The sequence below is a fragment of the Nicotiana sylvestris genome, chromosome 12, assembly GCF_000393655.2.
Source record: "Nicotiana sylvestris chromosome 12, ASM39365v2, whole genome shotgun sequence".
NCBI lineage: Eukaryota > Viridiplantae > Streptophyta > Magnoliopsida > Solanales > Solanaceae > Nicotiana > Nicotiana sylvestris.
The window spans coordinates 26,752,617-26,775,963 of record NC_091068.1 but is presented as its reverse complement, the minus strand read 5'-3'; the positions used below and the strand labels follow the sequence as shown (position 1 = coordinate 26,775,963).

The 23,347-nt window shown below is 40.5% G+C and overlaps 2 protein-coding genes across 2 annotated transcripts; both read right to left on the bottom strand.

The window, feature by feature from the left end:
- Positions 1-431: 431 nt before the first annotated feature.
- Positions 432-1,121, bottom strand: LOC138882822 (secreted RxLR effector protein 161-like). The gene has a single exon (XM_070163455.1). It carries the CDS (start codon positions 1,119-1,121, stop codon positions 432-434), a length of 690 nt encoding a protein of 229 aa, XP_070019556.1.
- Positions 1,122-11,406: 10,285 nt separating this feature from the next.
- On the bottom strand, positions 11,407-11,919 carry LOC138882821 (uncharacterized). Its single transcript, XM_070163454.1, has 2 exons — positions 11,674-11,919; positions 11,407-11,559 (listed from the first exon to the last, which is right to left on the bottom strand). Exons 1-2 carry the CDS (start codon positions 11,917-11,919, stop codon positions 11,407-11,409), a joined length of 399 nt encoding a protein of 132 aa, XP_070019555.1.
- Between the last annotated feature and the right edge of the window lie 11,428 nt (positions 11,920-23,347).

The window sequence follows — 23,347 nt, the reverse complement described above, 5'->3', positions numbered from 1 at the left end:
ATTAATTAAATATTAATTATGGGCCTTAACCTATTGGGCCACATACACGTAGGAAAAATAACTTACATTCTCCCACTTGTCCCAATAATCACATAATATTAATATTTAATATAGGAACATTAGTTGCGCATAAACAAATCTCTTCTATAATGCCCATCATAAATACCATAATACGATAAACTACTAAATGTGAGTTATGGTGGTTATATATAATTTGTCTACATACTCCCTTCCATATACTACAACATTAGCAACTCATTGTATCAGGTCCATAAGCTATAAAATATTATGGTCCACAATAATGTCTCATTGAAACTTATCCTGTAATATCTCAAAACAATAATGTGTACACCATTATGAGAAATAAGAAATCATTAATGTATATCAGAAACATATAAATGAGCTCAGAGTGTCAAAACATCATAAATACATCAGTCATAAATACAACCAAGACCCATTCTATGTACATGTTCTTTAAATATCTTTCGCTGTAAATCTTTCGTTAATGGATCAATTATCATGAGATCAGTTCTAATATGCTCAAGTGACACTCTTTGTTTCTGAACTTCCTCTTTGACGGTAAAGTACTTTAATTCCATATGTTTGGCACCTTTGGAGAACTTATCGTTCTTGGAGAAGAATACTACTGCAGAATTATCACAATAAATTTTCAGCGACTTGGTAATGGTGTCGACAACCCCAAGTCCTGAAATAAAGTTTCGCAGCCATAATGCATGAATTGTGGCCTCAAAACATGCCACAAATTCTGCTTCCATCATGGATGTAGCAATGACAGACTGTTTGGCACTCTTCCACGATATTGCTCCTTCAGCTAATTGGAACAAATAACCAAACATGGATTTTCTAGTATCAATACATCCAGCGAAATCTAAATCTGAGTATCCAACAACTTTCAAATGCTTGGATCTCCTATATATGAGCATGTAATCCTTCGTTCCTTTCAGGTACCTCAAAACTTTCTTTGCAGCTTTCCAGTGATCAATTCTTGGGTTACTCTGATATCTTCCTAACATTCCAACCGCAAAACTAATATCCAGTCTTGTGCAAGTCTGAGCATACATCAGACTACCAACAATTGAAGAGTAAGGAATTGATTCCATTTCCTTTCGTTCTACATCATTCTTAGGGCATTGCATAAGATTAAATTTGTCCCCTTTTTGAATTGGAATAATTCATGCTGAACAATTGTTCATATTAAATCTCTCTAGAATTCTTTCGATATAGCCTTTCTGAGACAATCCCAATAATCCTTGTGATCTATCACAGAAATTTCTATTCCTATCACATAGGATGCCTCACTCATATCTTTAATTTCAAAATTCTTAGAGAGAAAATCTTTAGTCTCACGCAATATGCCTAAATCATTAGCAGCAAGTAGAATATCATCAACATATAGGACTAAAAATATAAACTTGCTCCCCACTGATCTTTTGGTATATACACCGATCAATGGTATTTTTCACAAATCCAAAAGATGTTATGGCATCATTAAACTTTATATACCATTGTCGTGAAGCTTGTTTAAGTCCATATATTGACTTCTTCAGTTTACACACCATTTGACCTTTTCGTTTAGTTTCGAAACCCTCTGGTTGGTCCATATACACTTCTTCCTCGAGATCTCCATTAAGAAAGGCAGTTTTCACATCCATTTGGTGTAACTCTAAATCATAATGAACCACCAAAGCCATAATAATTCTTAACGAGTCTTTCTTTGAGACCGGTGAAAAGGTCTCTTTATAATCAATGCCTCCTTTATGAGTATAACTCTTGGCAACAAGTCTGGCTTTGTATCTCTCAATATTGCCATTTGAATCGCGTTTGGTCTTAAAGACCCATCTACACCCGATTCTTTTAGAACTTTCTGGCAATTCAACAAGATCCCAGACTTTATTATATTCCATGGATTTTAACTCTTCCTTCATGGTATCAATCCATTTGTCAGACTCATTACTTTCTATGGCTTGTGAAAATGAAACTGGATCCTTATTAAGACCAATGCCAAAATCCGACTCTTGCAAATAAACCACGTAATCATCCGAAATAGCCGATTTTCTAACTCTTTGAGATTTTCTTAATGGCATTTCTTGTGGTTCATTTGTGTCAGATATTTGTGAGTTAGTTTCTTCATGAAGTGTTTCATCCAAATATTGCTCGGTGTTGTCAAAGTGTTCTTCAACAACTGGAATAATATTTGGTATTTGTGTGGAAGTAGGCACATTTCTGGGTAATAGAATATTTACCCTAACCTATTTAATTTCCACACTTTGCTTTTCAACACTCCCACTAACTTCACCATTCTCAATGAATCTTGCATTACCGGTTTCAACAATTCTTGAACTATGGTTTGGACAGTAAAACACATACCCTTTAGATTTCTCTAGGTAACCAATAAAGTGACCACTTACTGTTCGAGAATCTAATTTCTTATCTTGTGGATTATAAACTCTAGCTTCCGCTGGGCAACCCCAAACATGCAGGTGCCTTAACTAGGTTTCCTTCCTATCCACAGTTCAAAAGGGGTCTTTGGAACTGTCTTACTAGGAACCATGTTTAATAAATATACATCGGTTTTAAGAGCATACATACACAATGATTTGGGTAATGAGGAATTACTTATCATGCTCCTAACCATATCCATAAGTGTTTGATTACGCCTTTCTGCAACACCATTTTGTTGAGGTGTTCCTGGCATAGTATATTGTGCACATATCCACGTTCCTCGAGGAACTTTGCAAATGAACCTGGACATTGTCCTGATTCATTATACTTTCCATAATATTCACTACCTCTATCTGACCTAATGATTTTCACTTTTCTATCTAATTGCCTTTCAACCTCATTGACAAATACCTTGAGAGCATCTGTTGTTTGAGATTTTTCTTTCAGCAAATAGATGTATCCATAATGTGAAAAATCATCTATAAAAGTGATAAAATATTTTTCTCCACCAAAAGATGGAACATCAAAGGGTCCACAAATATCGGTGTGTATAATTTCAAGAAACTGGGTGCTTCTTGTGGCACCTTTCTTACTATGCTTGGTTTGCTTTCCCTTAATGCAATCCAAACATATAGTAAGATCAGTAAAATTCAGATTCGTAAGAATCTCATTCTTTACTAATCTTTCTAACCTTTCTTTGGATATATGACCCAAACGTTTATGCCACAAGTAAGCAAAACTTTCATCTAGTGAACTAAGTTTAATTCCAACATTATGTTGAACAGTAAAAAGGGATTCAGAAAAACTAATATCGAGTTTCAATTTATATAAACCATCAACGAGAAAGCCAAAACCATAAAAAATAACATTCTTATATAAATTGAAACATCCATTTCCAAACTTTAAATCAAATCCAGAAACATCAAGTCTTGAAAGAGAAATCAAATTCCTAGAAACTGAAGGTACATAAAGAGTCTGTAATAGATCAAGGTGATGTCCAGTCTCCATGATCAAACGATAAGTCCTTATGCCTTTAATTGGAGCCTTCATACGATTTCCCATGAACAAGAAATCCTTATTTGGATTTGTAGTTTGGATCGTAAGGAATCCCTTTCTTTTTGAACCAAGCTTTACGTTTCAGGCAATCTTTCTGATAGTGTCCTTCCTTGTTATAGAAACGACACGTATCTGCCTTATGTTCCTTGTTAGCATCCTGTCGAGCTTTAGCAGGTGCTTTCTTCTTCTTGAACTTGTTGGCCTTCACTTTAAGTCCTTTACCAGCTCCTTGACCCATGAGGTTAATTGAATGATTCCCTTGTTTCTTAAGTCTTGACTCCTCCTGGGTAAGCATACTGGACAATTCACTAACATTCCACTTATCCTTAATAGTGTTATAGTTAATTTGAAAAGGTCCATACTCAGGAGGCAACGAGTTCAGAATAAACTGAACCAAGAAGGAATCATCCACTTTCATCCCCAAGGTCTGAAGTCTTGCTGCAATGTTAGTCATCTCGATGATATGATTTTGCATACTACGCGACCCATCAAACTTCATGGTAGTGAGTTCAGCCATTAGTGTACCAGCAAGAGACTTATCTGCAGAACGAAAACGTTCTTCCACAAACTTCAGGTATTCCCTGGTAGTTTCTATTTATGGAATAGTACTCTTAATGTTGTTGGCAATATTCATTGGCATAAACATAAGGCTTAGCCTGTTAAAGCGTTCCCATGCTTTATAGAAAGACTTCTCATCCGCACTGCTCGAATCAGTAATAGCAGCGGGCTTATCATTCAGCAGAGCCAAGTCAAGATCCATCACACCTAAGTGGAACTGGACTTGTTCACGCCATTCAGAGAAGTTCAATCCATTGAACACAGTAACAGACGAAGCAAGGGAATGAAAAGGAATAACTGCAAAATAGATAATACATGCTCACAAATCAATATGGATTCAACAAAACAGTTAAAGCATATCGTAATTCTCCTTTGGGTAGATACTACGACACACTATCATAATTTAAATGCCATTTAGTCTTTAATAGGTAATTAAATATTTTTAACCAAATATATATGCCATCTTTGGACAAACAATATATATTTCACTAAGAATATTAATTTACCTCATCATATTCACTACTCGTAGAATAATTGATTCACCTTTGGGTAAATCCTTAAGTTCTAGCAATAGTGAAAATTAATTTATCCACTAATTTTTAATTATAGGCATTTCATTAATTTCATGGATAAATTATAATTTTATGTATGCAAACTTTTCATGAACATACTAGTTTGGCCACTTTGGTGACTAACAAACTATATAAACATAAATGCACACATAAAATAATTATCAAAAGATTTTATGTATGTGAATACTTTAAACAATATAGTTTGATCACTTTGGTGACTAACAAACAATATGTAGCTTTAAGCATATACATTACTCACTGTCAATGAGTTTTTCCAATTAAAGGACAATCGAAACAGGATTATTATTAAAAATTCAGAATCGCTAATTGGGAGATTTATGGTGTCTCAAGTCACCGGTTTAATCCCGAATCGAGGAAAAGTATGACTCTGTTTAACAGTCCGCGAACCAGAAATCCGAGTAAGGAATTCTGTTAACCCAGGAGAAGGTGTTAGGCATTCCCGAGTTCCGTGGTTTTAGCACGGTCGCTCAGCTGTTATATCTGGCTTAATTATCTAATTCTAAATAATTATGAACCTATGTGCAAACTTAACTTTTTAACCGCTTTTATTTAATTAATTGAAGAAGAATGCAACGTTATTAAAACACGCCTCGAACCACGTCACATAAATGCACCCGTAACTTTCGGCATATTTCAACATTGTTGAGATTTGGATTTGGGTCACATAAATGCGCACCCGAATTTAGGAAGGTAATATTATTAAAACAACGCGCCCAAAGCAACTGCGCGTTTGCAACTTTGCGAGGGCCATGGAAATTTGCTAAATGGAGCACCTCGAATTCTAAGGATCAAAATGAAGTTGGTTAAAGTGAGGGCCATGCAATTGAGAGCTTCAAAACCTTTGGGCCAAATTACTGAAGCCCAAGACTTATGGAACTGCAGCCCATTCAAGTCCGAGACATGGCAAGGTCCAAATCCCTTATGTTTAAATTAAGGAATCAACAATTCCCATGGTCCAAACTAATTGCTATGCCACGACTGAATTCTAACTAGCAATGTAAAGAAACTTCGTACGTGTGCCTTACTTTTCACAAATGTTTTCAACCTTATTCAAAAAAAAAATCTATTTCCCAGAATGATGCTTCTTGCGATCATTGCACATTTCAATGACCATCCAGATCAAACGTCAGCCCAAACAAAAGAATGAAATCTCAGATCATACATGGAAGGAAGAATGTGAAGCAACAAGTAAACAATTTGGTAAATAGAGTCCCATTAAATCTATGCCTATTTCAAAAGAGTAAGCAATTGTCGAAATCCTAAGCTTAGTTCACCTGGGACTGTGCTGAGTGCATAATGCCTTTATTTTGGCATGGGAGTGAAACAAACGCCCTTTGAAACTAATGGAGCCATAACAGATGCATCAGGGATGCTGATTTTGGAACATGAACAGAACTTACCCTAGATGAAGCTAAATGCTAGCCAGTATGCATACTAGTTTAAGATACGCAACAGACTAATGCAATCAGATGCTAAGATATGCAGCCACGAACTAGGTGATTTACATTTTAAACAGCATTCCCAATTTCCTAGCTGCCAATGCAAGCCTTTCGTTTTAGTAGGTTATGCACACAGTGGACAGAAGAATGAAGTGCAATAGCCCCAGTCACAATTTGAAATCTGGAAGGAACAAGTGATGCATAGCTGCTATACAGCTTCTACACAGAAACTGGTCTGCTGAATCCAGCTGCGACCGGAGTTTTGCACGTCAAACATCATAAGAATACAAACAGGGGTCTTCTGAACTCTCAGACAAAAGGCAGCTCAGGATTTGCGATAAGAAACTCTCAATTCAAGGGAACCAATTTAGTTCATACATTTTCAGAATAGCAACTTGAATTTGAGTCGCTGCTGCCACCATCGACTAAAATGCATTCAATAACAGTCCCCAAAACATTCTATCACAAGTAAAATCATATCCCCAACAAGCAGTTTATGTTCGAACTCACATTTCAGCTACAATGCATCAGAAAAATCGACACAACTTGAACAGACTTTACCCTAAAATCTCAGCTAGTCGCAAATCAATAAGAAGCTAAATTGAACTTACTAATTTAAGAATGAACTAAGCACACAAGTTACTTGGTGCTTAAACTATGGCCAGACCAACAAAATGATCGAACAAGCAAGTTCCAACCCTTAAAACCTCATGACTCTGTTTTAGTGCTCAAATTTTAAAAAAAAAACGAGTGAGACGATGTTACACAACCACAGCCATTACATCATTGTGTGCAATCACTCGTCCGATGTAGAATAACCAAGAATACAAAAAACCTGAACCAAGGCCAAAGGAACTCAGCATTCAAAATCAAACAACGAGCACTGACTTTCAAGTAGTCTTAAACAAAATCATAACAAACATGAACACATGAAACAGAACCATGAGTAATGGAAAGACGGAGAAGAGATGAACCTGAAATTGAAAATCTCCTTTATAACAATTACAGACTCAACAATACACCTCTCGACTCCATATCTTAGCGAGATTCAGCAGCAAATCAACAAGACAACAGTAGAAAACCGAACTCAAACTTCAATTTTATCTCCTTGGAACTCAAATCCGGATTCAAAAAAAAAATTGTATGCGTCTTTCTCTGAAACTTTGAAAGTATTCTTCAAAGGAGAAAACAAACCGAAAACCATCAGTTTTAGAGCCTTTTCCACCTTTTTTCAGAAAATTCTTTTTTTTTGAGTCCCCTTTCACAAAATCGGATAAAGCTTCTTTTGAAGACCAATCCTTGATGAATGTGAGGCTCGGATTGAGTGAAATCAATCCAACGCCTCACACTCATCCAACATCTCGTCTCCAGAGCCTTCCAATCGTGCGATAAAACTCGAATTTGAGCGAGTGAGAGGAGATGGGAATCTTTGGTGTCAGAAACCGTTAGAAATGGTGATGAGGAAAGAGGGGAACACGTGAGGCGAGATTTGGGATTCACTCTCCCGAATCTGGACTGAATTTGGGGCCTGGTTCGAGCGATTTTGGAGAAGAAGAACAGTAGGCATCGGTTTGGGACTTTTAGGGCTCGTCCGCTTATTTCATTTAGGTTTAACCCATTATTTGGGGAGCGGGTCGGGTGGCAGACGGGTTGGCCGGGCGGGTTTGGCGTAATTGGGCTGGGGTGGAGGATTTCAATTTGGGCTTGGACAAGAAAATTGGGGATGGGTCCAATTGGTATTGCTCTTCCTTTTATTTTCACCTATTTTCAATTTTTCCAAAAGTTCTCTTTGTTTTTTTTTTCAAGATTAAATAAAAATCTAAATTAATTCCTAGAACTTAATTCGCCTAACAAACACTAATTAAACCCAAATGATAATTGTCACAATTAAAAAAAACAAATTAAAGGGAAAGCTACTTAAAATCAAAATTTTAAAATTAAAAATGTAAATTAAACTATTTTTGTGTAATTTTCCTTTTATAAACAACCTAATTGATTAATTAGCCCTAAAATATTAAATTAAATCCTAAATGCAAACGCACACATATTTTTGTATTTTTCGCTAATTAAAATGCACAGACAAAACAAAAAAATGCAAACAATTAACAGAAATGCTACAAAAATCTACGAAATTTGCAAATAATGATAGAAATTATTTCGTTTTGAATTTGTGGGAGTAATTCATATAGGGCAAAAATCATGTGCTCACAGCTGCCCCTCTTTGCCCGGAAACACGAAGAGTTTTCGTGCAAAGATAAAGTGAGCGGATACGAGCGAGTTTTACCCGTCTGAACACTCCGTGGGAAGCATTTTTGAAAGAGTTGACCGCACCCTACTTCTGAGGTTGCCTACATATCTTCGGCTAAAAATGAATCAGGTCAGTGTAGTTCAGGAATGTCTGGTAGCTGGGACTACCATGAAGCTGGGATTTCACTACTGCTGCTGCTGCTGCTACTGCTTGTTGAACCTCCTTATTACACCATGTGAAAATAAAACAAGAAGCTAGACTAGACTATGATCTATGGATTACAATAATCCTATCTATATCTTCAAACTTGATCTTGTGCTTCTTGTTGCCTTGTTGTTCTCCATTCTTTCAGAGACGTCCGTTTGTTGCCACCTTGAATTGTGAACGGAGATGCTTTCCCCTACTTCAGGTGGGCGCTTGACTGCTGCACTTGATATGTATTCCCTGCTCTCCAGGTGGGCTCCTGACTACTGACTTAAAATGTATTCCCTGCTCTTCAGGCGGGCTCCTGACTTCAACAAAGCAAAGAATCTGAAAGCTAAACTTAAATGGTACTCCCTTGTTCTCCAGGCGGGTTCCTGACTGCTGCATTTGAAAGTATTCCCTTCTCTTCAGGCGGGCTCCTGACTTTAATTTGAAATGTATTCCCTGCTCTTCAGGCGGGCTCCTGACTTCTAACTTGAAATGTATTCCCTGCTCTCCAGAATCCTGACTTCAACATAGACAAAACAAAGAGTTTGAGAGCTAAAACTTAAATTGTACTCCCTTGTTCTCCAGGCGGGCTCCTGACTGCTACGCTTGAAAGTATTCCCTGCTCTCCAGGCGGGCTCCTGACTTCAACTTGAAATGTATTCCCTGCTCTCCAGGCGGGCTCCTGACTTCAACATAGACAAAACAAAGAATTTTTTTCTGCCCCAGTTTGGTGGCTGGACATAAATGTGAGTGTAAAACTAAATCATATTACCAAGTATTACTAAGAATTTGAAAGCTAGGTCCCATTATCCAGGGGGTCCTGACAACTCTTAATTAAACGACAGTTTTAAATCTAAGTTATATCTTCTAAAGGTGTGACTTCTGCTAGATCTTGTTATTTAAGAGGGTCTTTAAACCACTCCCCATTATCCAGGAGGGTCTTGAAAATCAAAAGTCGAGTTTTATCTTAAGCGTGACAGTTTTATGGATGAATTGTACTACCTTACAACAAAATTTTATGCTAGATGTTGCTATCTAATCGAAATTTTACAACTAAGTCCCATTATTCAGGAGGGTCCTGGAAACTCCTAATTGAATCCTATCTCGAACATGCAAACTTCTAAGCCAACTTATATTCTTTTGGGATGCATTTATGCTAGATTATGCTATTTCTGATCTTTAAACTAGGTCCCATTTTCCAGGAGGGTCCTGAAAATCAAAACAAACCTGTTTGGTGACTGCCTTTCTCCACGGAGAGTTTCTCCGAATCCAACGAATTTTCTGCCCTTGTTTCAATCAAAGAAAATTTTGTCAGTTTAAAGTTGTGGTTAGCTGATGGCATTCTTGCTGAAGATCTTTCTGCTGGAATGTTTGTTCTGACTGGCTTCTCCGAACTGGCCCTGAACCGCTTTGACTTTCTGACTGACTTTCAAACCCCATGACTTTGACGAGCCGAGTGTTGTATACCCCCGCTGTTGTCTTACCTCTGACCCCTTTATCTGAACTTTTGTGTCTCCCATAATATTAGCAAACCATTCTACCGATGAAGCTTCTGGTGATTCCTTGTATTCCCCTCTTTCGCCGTGTTATCCTTAGTATGCTTTGACCACTCCGTGCTTTGCAATTTTGGAAGTTGGTAATGAGCTTTGAAACCCTTTTCACTCGATTTGAACAAGACTGACATTGAAACATCTTTAGATAAATACCCAAAAGAAAATGAAATGCAATGACTTTGCGGGTTAAGGATAAGAAGAATCCAAAACCAGATGACTACTACCAAAGGAGAAAGAAAAGAAACTTATCTGGGTGGAACAACTGGTACCAATGATCATGACATGCATTTCGGATTAGTTGGCCCAATCTGTCCAACCAATCAACTTTCAGTTGCCATACTTTGTTGCCCTAGAATTCCCATGACTTGACTACTTTACCCAAACCTCGGCCTTGTTCATCCTGCGGTGCCTTGAAACAGTTTTCCCACCAACAGACCTTTCTCACTTGTTGACTTTTCAACTCACTGTCGCCTCAAGGTGCCCGTGAGGGTTTTCACCAATAAGACTCTCTCATTTTTATTTCTCTCAACCTCCATTGCCTTACGGTGCATGTGAAGGTTTTCACCAATAAGACTTTCTCATTTTTATTTTTCTGCTTGAACCAGAGTGTTGCCCCTGACATGAATTACCTTTGCCTGCTTGACCTGGCATTTCTCAATGATTGATCAGAAGGTCTTTCTTTGGACCGTAATATGGGCTTTTGGACAGGGTTAAGAGGAAAGGATATCAAAGGCTCGAAACAATTCAAATGGGTTCAAAATTACAAATTTCGGAATCAGATTTCTGACAACAACCACAGCTTCTACCCTAGTTTCTTGTTTGGGGACTTTTGGATTTTATTTGATAGGACCGAACCGTGAGGCTGCCTACGTATCCTTAAAAGGAATCAGGTCGAACGTAGTTCATGTCATAGAAATTACTTTGTTGTTGTGATCTTTCTTTTCTTCCTTTCTTTTCTTTCTCTCTCTCTTTTTCTTCTGTTATTCTTCTTTTCTTCTTTTTCTTTTTCTCTCTTTTTCTCTTTTTGCTTTTCTCTTTTCTTTCTTTTCTTTCTTTCTTCTCTCTTTTCATTTTTCTTCTCCTTTTCCTTTCTTGTTCGTTCTTTCTTTTCTTTTCACTTACTTACTCTCCGTACTTGCATTTCTGAATTGTGTCGTTGATCCCGAAAGAGGGGTATGAAAGAAAATAAATAAGTCTCAAAGGGGTGACAAGGGATAAAGTGTCTAGATAGCATAACAAAACTCCTTCGTCATTTCAATCTTTAAAATATGCCAAATACAAACAAGTACAATCAAACAAAGAAATCATACATAGTATCTTTTGACTGCGTCGGAATTGATAGCCATTTCTACATATTTTCCTTCTATATCTGTCAAATACAACGCGCCGTTGGACAACCCTCTAGATACAATAAATGTCCCCTGCCAGTTTGGGGCGAACTTTCCTTTTGCTTCAGCCTGATGAGGCAAAATACGTTTCAACACTAACTGACCCACTTCGAACTTCCGTGGACGTACCTTCTTGTTATATGCCCTCGCCATTCTCTATTGGTACAATTGGCTGTGACATACTGCTGCCAATCTCTTTTCATCAATCAGACTTAATTGCTCCAAACGGGTTTTGACCCATTCAACGTCATCAATTTCTGCCTCAGCGACAATCCGAAGGGATGTGATTTCAATTTCTGTGGGTATTACTGCCTCCGTTCCATACACCAATAAATAAGGAGTGGCCCCTACTGAAGTACGGACAGTAGTGCGATAACCCATCAATGCTAACAACAACGTTTCATGCCACTGCCTAGAACCTTCCACCATTTTTTGAAGTATCTTCTTTATATTCTTGTTGGCTGCCTCGACTGCTCCATTCGCCTTAGGGTGATACGGGGTGGAATTGCGATGTATAATCTTAAATTGCTGACATGTCTCTGTCATCAGATGACTGTTGAGGTTAGCACCATTGTCCGTGATGATCACCTTAGGAATCCCAAACCGATAGATGATATTTGAATGCACAAAGTCGACCACTGCTTTCTTGGTCACAGATTTGAACATTTTCACTTCAACCCACTTAGTGAAATAGTCAATGGCTACCAGGATAAACCTGTGTCCGTTCGATGCTGCCGGCTCGATTGGCCCAATGACATCCATGCCCCAAGCAACAAAAGGCCATGGTGCAGACATTGTATGTAATTCAGATGGTGGAGAATGAATCAAATCTCCGTGCACTTGGCACTGATGACATTTACGTACAAAACTAATGCAATCCCGCTCCATAGTGAGCCAGTAATAACCTGCTCGAAGAATCTTCTTTGCCAGAACCTACCCACTCATATGCGGTCCACAAACTTCGGAATGTACCTCGGTCATGATAGCTGTGGCCTGTCTGGCATCTATGCATCTTAGCAATCCAAGATCTGGAGTTCTTTTGTATAATACCCCTCCACTAAAGAAAAATCCACTTGCCAATCGTCGAATTGTTCTTTTCTGATCACTAGTGGCCTGTACCGGATGTACCCCCATCTTAATGTATTCTTTTATATCATGGAACCATGGCTCCCCATCCAGTTCTTCCTCCACCATATTACAGTAAGCATGCTGATCACGGACCTGAATCTGCAAAGGGTCCACATAAGCCCTATCTGGATGATGTAACATTGATGCCAGAGTGGCCAAAGCATCGGCGACTTCATTATGGATCCTCGGGATATTCCTAAATTCTATCGACTGAAACTGCTGGCAAAGATCATGCAAACATTGTCTGTACGGTATGAGTTTCAAATCCCGTGTTTCCCATTCTCCCTGAATCTGGTGCACCAGGAGGTCCGAGTCACCCAAGACCAAGACTTCCTGGACACCCATATCCATAGCTAACCTCAAACCCAGAATACATGCCTCCTACTCAGCCATGTTGTTGGTACAGTAAAAACGAAGCTGAGCCGTAACAGGGTAGTGCTGCCCTGTTTCAGAAATAAGTACTGCTCCTATCCCTACGCCTTTCATGTTTGTGGCTCCGTCAAAGAAAAGCTTCCATCCAGGCTTCTCACCTTGTTCCAACTTATCAATGTGCATCACCTCTTCATCAGGGAAATAAGTTTTCAAAGGTTCATAATCTTCATCAACCGGGTTCTCGACCAAATGGTCTGCCAAGGCCTGTGCTTTCATTGCAGTTCGAGTCACGTAGACAATGTCAAACACTGTGAGCAGGATCTGCCACTTTGCAAGCCTCCCTGTGGGCATGGGCTTCAGAAAGATATACTTCAATGGATCCAAGCGAGATTTGAGGTAAGTAGTATAAGATGACAAATAATGTTTCAACTTCTGCACCACCCAAGTTAGGGCGCAACATGTCCTCTCAAGCTGGGTGTACTTAACCTCATACGGTGTGAATTTCTTGTTGAGATAATATATGGCCTGCTCCTTCCTTCCAGTGATATCATGTTGACCCAGTACACAGCCGAATGAATTGTCCAATACCGTCAAATATAGAATCAAAGGTCACCCTGGTTCTGGCGGGACCAACACGGGTGGATTTGACAAATATCCCTTTATCTTATCAAACACCTCCTGACATTCATCCGTCCACTTGACCGTAGCATCTTTCTTTAACAGTTTGAAGATAGGCTCACAAGTTGTCGTGAGCTGAGCGATGAACCTGCTGATATAATTCAATCTCCCCAACAAACTCATCACCTCGGTCTTGTTACTTGGAGGTGGCAATTCTTGGATGGCCTTGACTTTCGATGGATCCAGTTTGATACCCCGGTGGCTGACTACGAACCCCAACAACTTTCCAGACGGCACCCCAAAAGCACACTTTGCAGGGTTAAGCTTGAGATTGTACCTGCGAAGCCTTCGGTCAGACTGCTTTCTAGACTTCACGATCACATCATCCACGTACACCTCGATTTCCTGGTGTATCATATCATGGAATATTGTTGTCATTTCCCTCATGTAGGTTGCCCCAGCATTTTTCAAACCGAATGGCATGACCCGATAGCAGTACGTTCCTCACGGCGTGATGAATGCCATCTTTTCTGCATCTTCCTCATCCATCAAGATCTGATGATAACCCGCGTAACAATCCACAAAAGAACCAATCTCATGTTTGGCACAATTGTCAATCAATATATGGATGTTTGGCAGGGAAAAATTATCCTTCAGACTTGCTTTATTGAGATAATCAACGCACACCCTGATCTTGCCATCCTTCTTTGGCACAGGTACAACATTGGCTAACCAGGTGGGATACCGCGTGACTCAAATAACTTTCGCATCGAACTGCTTGGTGACCTCTTCTTTGATCTTTACACTCATATCCGTTTTGAACTTTCTCAGCTTCTGTTTGACAGGAGGGAATTCCGGGTCAGTGGGCAATTTGTGAAGCACTAAATCAGTGCTCAGTCCCGGCATGTCGTCATAGGACCATGCAAAAACGTCTTTGTATTCGAACAGTGCTTTAATTATCTCCTCCCTGAGTTGAGGTTCCAGATGGACACTTATTTTAGTTTCACGGACATTTTCTTGGTCCCTTAGATTAACTGTTTCTGTGTCATTCAAATTAGGTTTGGGCTTTTCCTCGAAATGACTTAATTCCTTACTAATTTCTTCATAGGCCTCATCATCCTCAAATTCCAACTCGTCATCACACTCAATTTCTTGTATTATTATTTTAGAGTTAGATTGGCTTTTAAAACTGGGTCGAAGATTCCTCACGTATGTCATGTCGTTGATATCAACATAAAAAGAACTGTACAAAAGAAGAAAACAAAACAAAAATAAAATTAGAAGAAATGAAGGAAAAGGAACAATTGCATTTCATTGAATATAAAGATAATAGGATTTTAACACATCCAACTAGACGAAACATAATATCTGAATTACAGACCCTGGAATAATTCAGACAACTAAAAGAAAATAAAACCCACTACCAAGACTCCCTCCGGATAGGAAGAGGAGTAGCTTCCCAGTTGTTGACTTTTGCACGTGGTCCCACAAATTGTACATCTGCCTTGCTGGACCCTTCCCCAGCCTGAACCATATTGACCTCGGCAAATAACCTTTCGAACCCCTTCTCCAAATCTCCATCGGCTCCAATCAGTGGTCCCGGGACCCTTGACAATAGTTGTTTTCTGGTACCCGACCTGACGAATGACCTAGACAGACGCGGAACTGGCTTTGGCAATGCCCATGCTTTCTTTTTCATTTTCCTAACTCTTCTCATGTCTGCGACGGTAGGGCTGAACCCCAGACCAAAAGTATCTAGATTCCTTGGAAGGGAGACTGGCTGCACAATACCTTGCAGAGATGTACCCAAACCCTTGCCCGATACGAAACCGTTTTTCAACATTTCGACAGCTACCATGACTGATGTCGCAGCCATCTTTGGAGTTGGCACGCACTTTCCTTCCGGAATTTTCTCTACCGATACTGTGTCAGAAACCTGATAAACCCATGGTCCCTTGCCATCGTCGACCTCTATGAACGGAACAATGGCACCATTGGGCACACACAAATTATCTTCGCCATGTACAACAATTTTCTGTCGATCCCATTCAAACTTGACCATTTGATGCAGAGTAGACGGGACTGCTTTGGCAGCATGGATCCAGGGTCGTCCCAACAACAGATTGTACTAAACAGCCACATCGAGCACCTGGAATTCCATAGTAAATTCTACTGGCCCTATTGTGAGCTCAAGCACTATGTCCCCGACTGAATCCTTCCCTCCACCGTCGAATCCCCGAACACAAATACTGTTCTTGTGAATTCTTTCATCCTCCACTTGCATCTTGTTAAATGTTGCGAGAGGACAGATGTTCGCGCTAGACTCGTTGTCAACCAGTACCCGAGTAATCATGGAGTCTTCGCATTTCACCGTCAGATAGAGGTCTCTATTGTGCTCGGTGCCCTCTACAGGCAACTCATCATCGGAAAAGGTGACTCGGTTTACCTCAAATATCTTGTTAGCTATCTTTTCCAAGTAGTTTACTGAGATTTTGTCAGGAACGTGGGCTTCGTTCAAGATCTTCATCAAAGATCAACGGTGCTCGTCGGAATGGATCAGTAATGACAAGAGCGAGATCTGAGCCGGTGTTTTCCTCAACTTCTCCAAAATGGAATAATCCTGTACTTTCATCTTTTTCAAAAATTCCTCTGCTTCTTCCTTGGACACAGCTTTCTTCACCGACACTGGATTGTCTTTGGAAGTTTTATCTTTTCTCAACTCTTCGGGGGAAAAGCATCTCCCCGATCGAGTCAAACCCTGAGTCTCACATACTTCTTCTCTAACCTCTTTCCCCTGGTAAGTTACTGTCACTCGTTCATAATTCCACGGGACCGCCTTGCTGCTGATCACTGGAAACTGAGTTACTGGTTTTATAATAACAGGCTCCGTGCGAGCACCCTTCACGACCACAACAGGTTTATTTATAACCCTTGATACCACCACTTTAGCTTTCTCTGGTTTCACTGTGACAACGCTTGACGACCCTTTCCCGGTTACCACAGCTGGCTTATTGTCTACCCCTTTTAATTGGACCACTGATTCCCCACTGGTTACCTTTTCCTTTGAATTGGTTTCACTGGAGCGGATCATCATCACCATCTACGAGGGTTTCTTAGCCTCCCCTCCCTTGTGTATCAACTCAATCATATGGGTCTCATGGTGAGTTGGTAGCGGATTCTGGTTGATGTTTGGTGTTTCTGGGGCCTGAACCTTGATCCGATGAGTATCAATAAGCTTTTGTACAGCTGTTTTTAGTTTCCAGCATTTTTCTGTGTCATGGCCCAGGGCCCCTGAACAATACTCACAACTCACCGAGCGATTAAGATTTTTGGGAAGGGGATTCGGCATTTTGGCCTCAATTGGATTCAACATACCCAACTATCTCAATCTGTGGAATAGGCTGGTATATGATTCTCCCAATGGAGTGAAAGTCTTCTACTTCTGCAACCTTTCATTCTTAAAGGATTGATTGGGTCAAAAACCTGTTCCAGGAGGGTTTTTGTAGGCTTTTGGGGGTGGATGAGTATTTTGTGGAGCTTGGTAGGGACTCTACGGAGCTGGCGCACGCCATTGCGCATGAGCGAGAGGTTGGGTATAGGTTTGTGTGTGATAGACAGAAAAATGGGGATCTGGCGGTGGGTAGTAGTATTGTGGTGGGCTATATGGAGTGTGGGGGTATGTTTGGGGATAGGGTCGAGGCTAGTTGTAGAATGGTGGAAGGTTCCTGGATCCACCCCAAGCTGCCGACTCGATCGTTGCAACATCCTCTTTCTTCTTCTTTCCGAGTACACCCCCAGTACCATTTTGAATGGCCTGGGTGGTTGCTTTGATTGCTGAGTAACTCATGATCTTATTGGACTTGAGTCCCTCCTCAAACATGCCTCCCATTTTCACAACTTCATTAAAGGACTTGCCCACTGCTGACACCAAATGACCAAAATAAGTGGGCTACAAAGCCTGCAAGAAATAATCAACCATATCACTTTCTTTCATCGGGGGGTCAACCCTCGCTGCTTGCTCTCTCCAACGAAACCCATATTCACCGGGCTTCTTCTCAATCTTCGTCAATGACAGACGATCTGGGATGATTTCGAGATTATACTGAAAATGACAGGCAAAGGCTTGGGCCAAATCGTCCCATGTGTACCACCTGCTATGATCTTGTCTGGTGTACCATTCTAGCGCTGACCCACTCAAACTTTGGCTGAAATATGCCATCAGCAATTCATCTATTCCACCTGCTCCTCTCATCTTGCTACAGAACCCTCTTAAGTGGGCTACCGGGTCGCCATGCCCATCGTACAGATCAAAGTTGGGCATTTTGAACCCCGTTGGCAACTGAACATCTGGGAACAGACTTAAATCCTTATAGGCCACACTTACTTGGCCTCCCAGACCCTCATATATCGGAACGATTGCTCTAAGCTTTTGACCTTTCTGATCATCTCTTCATGCTCAGGATTTCTGGGCGGATTCTCGGTCTCTGCCGGGATATCAAGATGAGGAGTGTAAGGATATGGTTCTGGAACTTTGAAGGTGGGTTAAGGGGGATAGTACTGGTTATCGTGAGTTTGGAACAGGGGTTCACTGGAAGATCGGTGTAATGTAGCAGGTGGAGGTGCCACAAAAATAGGTGTAATTGGCGGGGGAGAGTACGAGACTTGTTTGGGTGGTGGAGCTTGAGAAGTATGGGAAGTGGTGCCTTGCGTTATTGGTAGAGGGGAAAGCTGGAGATGAGTTCACAGTGGGAGGTTCCTACGGTTGGGCTGATGGTGGGATATAAGTAGGATTGGCGGGATAAACCGGTGGCGGATGCCCCTTCACCCAAGCTTGGTACATTTTAGCCATCTGCTGTTTCAGCTTATATATTTCCTCCCTCATTGCATTAACATCCATTTCTTCCACCTCTTTCGATGGGTCAATAATACTTGTTTCTGGTTTCTGGTCGACCATATTCAGCCTGTCTTTCGACCGGGTATTGTAGGAGTGAGTTGCCAGAATGCCAGTTAACTAACCACCTGCCTGAACTTAATACATCAAATAAACAACCTTGTTAGCAATTAGGCTTTAACAGATTGGTAACCGCATATTGGGCATGAATGCACCTAAACAGTTAACCGTCTCTCTATTATGTATTTGATCGGTTGCATGCATCATCCCGGCCTTTTCTTTATTTTAGTTGCAAACATCCCCTCTTCTTTTCTTTCCTTTCCCTTCCTTTCATTCTGGCCTCTGTTCTCTCCTTGTTTTTACTCTCTCTTATTTTCTCTTTTTCTTTCTTGTTTTTCCGCTCTTTCCTTTTGTTTACTCTCTTGTTTTTCCTTTTATTTCTTTCCTTTTTTTCTCTTTCTTTTTCTTTCTTTTATTTCTTTTGGTTATGGTCAAATCCTATGGAGATTGCCTACGTATCATGACCTCGCATGAATCAGACCGAGCGTAGTTCTGGGAGATAAGTGTAAAAGTAAATAAAACATTTTTTTAGGATTTTCAGTTTTTATAAAAACAGATACTTCGATTACAAAGACTCCATACTAACAAATTCCAAAAGACTAACAGACTTTGATGCAAAGACAAAATACAGGCTCCAAAAATAAGCTATCATACTCCAAAGAAATACAGACTCAAAAACAGAAAGAAAATACAAACCCAACATGACTTACAGACTCTGACAGAAAATGAAATACAGACTCAAATGGAAAATCACGAGTACATCAATGCTCCTGGTTCTCGCGGGACATCATTCGGTCTCGCCACGGGCCTATGTGCAAAATCCCTTTGAAGTCGGTCCAAGTCGTTCATTATTTGTTTAACAAAGGTCATCACTGCTGCAAAGAATGTAGTGTGAGTCATATCCTCACAGATATGGCACTTCATAACGATGTAGTCAGCGATGTTTCTAATTCTCTCTCTTATGACACCCTTTTCTTGTAACAAACGCCCAATCTGTTGGGCCCTGACTTCCAAAGTTTGGTCAGCTGCATAATTTTGTTCCTGAAGCTGTTGCAAGTCTATTTCTAACTGCGCCAATGCCGTATAACAGTGTTCCCTTTCAACATTGAAGTTTTTTACCTGCTTGATCATTTTGTTTTCCGTGGCGATGACCCTTTTCTTCAACCCTACAATCTCATCATCGTACCTTTCTCTCAACTGCTTAACCAGGTGTACCCATTCATCTGCATTTTTAGCCAATTGTTTTTGAGCCTGGGCTAGTTCATTTTTTGCTTTGTTCAAATCGAAACTATAGTCACTCACTTTCTGCCTCAGGTTAGCTATGAGTTTTTCATCTCTGTTGCTTCGGGCTGGATTTTCTGCCGTTACTTTCATTTTCTGAATTTGAGCTCAAAGGACCTCATTTTCTTCGGCTAGCCTTTTCTTTTCTCCTTCATCTGCTGCAACTTGCAAGCTACTCTCGAATTGAAGTTCTCTGATTTGCTTTTCCAATTTTCCTATCGTGGCTCTGTACTCGTTTTCCTTGGCCAACCAAACCCACTGTTCTTGTGACGCCTCAACAAATTCCTAAAGGTGGGGTCTTTTGGCCGACCTTCCAAACTCAATTTCTCTTCTGTACCAAGCAAGGTATCCTGGTGAAACCTCACCCTTAGATTGATCACGTACACATGTATTGGCTATTAAGTATTGACATTCGCTCCAGATTTGATGGACTGCTACTTCATGAAATTGATCGTTAGGTCCGATCTCAACTACCTGAGCACTAAGATCTTCATCTCTCGGAACTATCTAGCATCTCCCGAGCTGCCTCAAAACCCGATATGGGGCATAAGGCTGGATACTCCTGAGTCCCATCAAGAGGAAATGAGGCCCGGTGGCTGGCATGTATATGACCTCATCCACAGGCAGCCATCCAAATGTCCACTCTATTTGGTTTGCAGTGATGGAGCGGAGGCGCGTTACCCACTCTGTGACCCCTTCTGGCAAGCTGATACTGTCAACCCTTGTGTAAAATTCTTCTTTGCATGTTTTTTCTGTCGACTCATAACTCATAAATTGAGGCCGATGGCACAAATGTTCGATCATCCACATCTGCAACAACATGTTGCACCCCTCGAAAAAGTCTCCTCCGGCTTTGCAGGTTGTGAGAGCACGGAAGATCTCGGCTACTATCATGGGCGCGAGGGTGCTGTTGGCCTGAGTAAGCAAAGTGCTAACAACCCCAGATACTCGTATGTCAATATTCCCGTCTTTTCTAGGAAACACCACGAGTCCCAAAAAGGCCATCAAAAAAGCAAAATACCTATGTTCTTCCCACTTAAGACGGTTTCCTTTGCTGCAGATTTTATTTTCCGGCTTGTTGAACCCCCCTACATGACCATATTTGTTGTATATAAACTGCAAAGTACAAAAACCAGCTTCCAAGTCTGGGTTGTGGACCCCCTGCTTATTTTCAAAGAGTCTAGGAATCTGTGCACGGCTACGGCCCTTGGAGCAATCAAGTACTGGTGTCTCAAAGGAATTTTAGGACTCCCAATATATCCGGCTATTTCTTCCAATGTCAGGGTAAGTTCAAAATCCGAGAAGTGAAATACGTTGTGGGCCGAGTCCCAAAATGTAACCAACGCCTTTACGATGTCTCCCCTGGGATTAATCTTCAGCAACCCAGTGAGGCCTCCCAGATATTGATTGACCGTGTCTTGTCCCGATTTACCCAGATCATCCCACCACATATGTAATTCCAAAGGGACCTTGCTCAGGACTGTTATTGGCAAATTCTGACTCGTGCTCGTTTTACACATTTGTTAGGGTGGTTAAGCAAAAATAATCACGATTCAATTGACCCAAAAATAAAATGGACACACTTTTTCTCTTTTTTTTCTTTTCATTTGAAAATATAATCCGGTTTTGTAAATACGGCCTCCCAGCACCTCGGGGCGAAGATTTTAAGGCTGTGTTGGCTAACCAGTAAAAACTAAAAAAATGACCACAAGTGGATGTTCTTGCAAAACAGCCTTCCGGCGCCCTTTTTAAGGACATTCGGCTATTTCTGACAAGAATGACATCGCCCTAACTATTTTCAGATAAAAGTAAAATTTTGTTCTTTTGGGTTACTTTTGCAAAAAGGAAGTTGGATCCGATGGGGGTTGCCTACGTATCTCACACCCTGTGAGAATCAAACTAGCGTAGTTCGGGCAGATAAAACAAACTATTTTTGAAATCAAGACTTTTTTTTAATTGGCAAATAAAATAAACTATTTTTGAAAACAAACTCTTTTTTTTTGGCGAATAAAACAGCTATTTTTTTCATTTTCTCAAAAATTCGGCAGAGTTTCGACACTATTTGGACATTGATTTTTTCAAAATAGGTGATTAACTCTCTTTAACCCTTCTACTGCTATTTCTCTATCCTCAACTTTTCAAATATTCAAAAGCCGGTCATCATGCAAGTCCGAAGCAAATAAGTGCACAAGTAGCAAGTAAGATGTATCAGGATGGTCATTTTTCATTTTTGGTGCACCTGTCCTAGACAGACCCAATCCCTGTGTTGAGCCTCCAAAGTCAAATGCACATGATGCAACCAAACGTTTCTACTAGGGTTCCGGCATGAAGCTGAGTTATTCTAGGTTCAAAACCTGGGTACTTGTTCTAGACTGTGTACCCGAGCGGACAACTCGAGCCGAGGAGGGGGCTACGTACCGGGAACCAAAAGGCCATCCGGCTTAGTAACTTGTCCGAGCCTCTTTCTTATTTCAGGGTATAACACTAACAGAATAGAGAGTCTCGACCAGCGAGCACATCCCCGAAGATGAGAAAAGAAGGGTTTCGTAGCAGTTTATATACAGTTCAGATAATATCAAAGCGGTAAAAAGCAGCACTTAGCACATTAGGCCCAAACATATGAACAAAGTCAGATAATAAATAAAGACAAATACAACAATTATTCTAAGCTCGAATTCTGAACCATGAATAAGAAGTTCTGGGTTCTGTCCCCAGCAGAGTCGCCAGAGCTGTCACACCTCCTTTTTTCCTACACCCCGTAGAAGGGTATAAAAGAGTTTTTTCAATTAAAGGACTGTCACACCTCCTTTTTACGCGCCCGAGGGGCGCAGGGGGAGTTTTTCCCAATTAAAGGACAATCAAAACGGGATTGGTTTAATTATTTCAGAGTCGCCACTTGGGAGATTTGGGGTGTCCCAAGTCACCAATTTTAATCCCGAATCGAGGGAATGAATGACTCTATATTACAGTCTGCGTACTAGAAATCCGGATAAGGAATTCTGTTAACCCGGGAGAAGGTGTTAGGCATTCCCGAGTCCCGTGGTTCTAGCACGGTCGCTCAATTGTTATACTTGGCTTGATTATCTGATTTTATACAAACGTGCACTTTTATCTTTTAACCGCTTTTATCATTCACTGTTATTTTATAGGACTTGCAACGTCGTGAAAACATGTCTCGAACCCCGTTACATCAATGCACCCGTGGTTATTGACATATCTCGACTCGGTTGAGATTTGGATTTGGGTCACATAAATGTGCACCCGAATTAAGAAAAATAAATTATTAAGACGCGCCTAAAGAGACTATCGTGTTATTATTTTGGGAAGGCCGCGAAATTCGCTAAACGGCCCTCCTGAAGTCTAAGTAATTTTAAACAAATATTTACTGAGGGCCCCGCAATTTGTATTTTTATTCGGCGAGGCTCATCTCATCCTTATTTTAAAATGAATTTGCAACGTCATGGACACGCATCTCGAACCACGTCACAATCAATGTACCCGTGATTA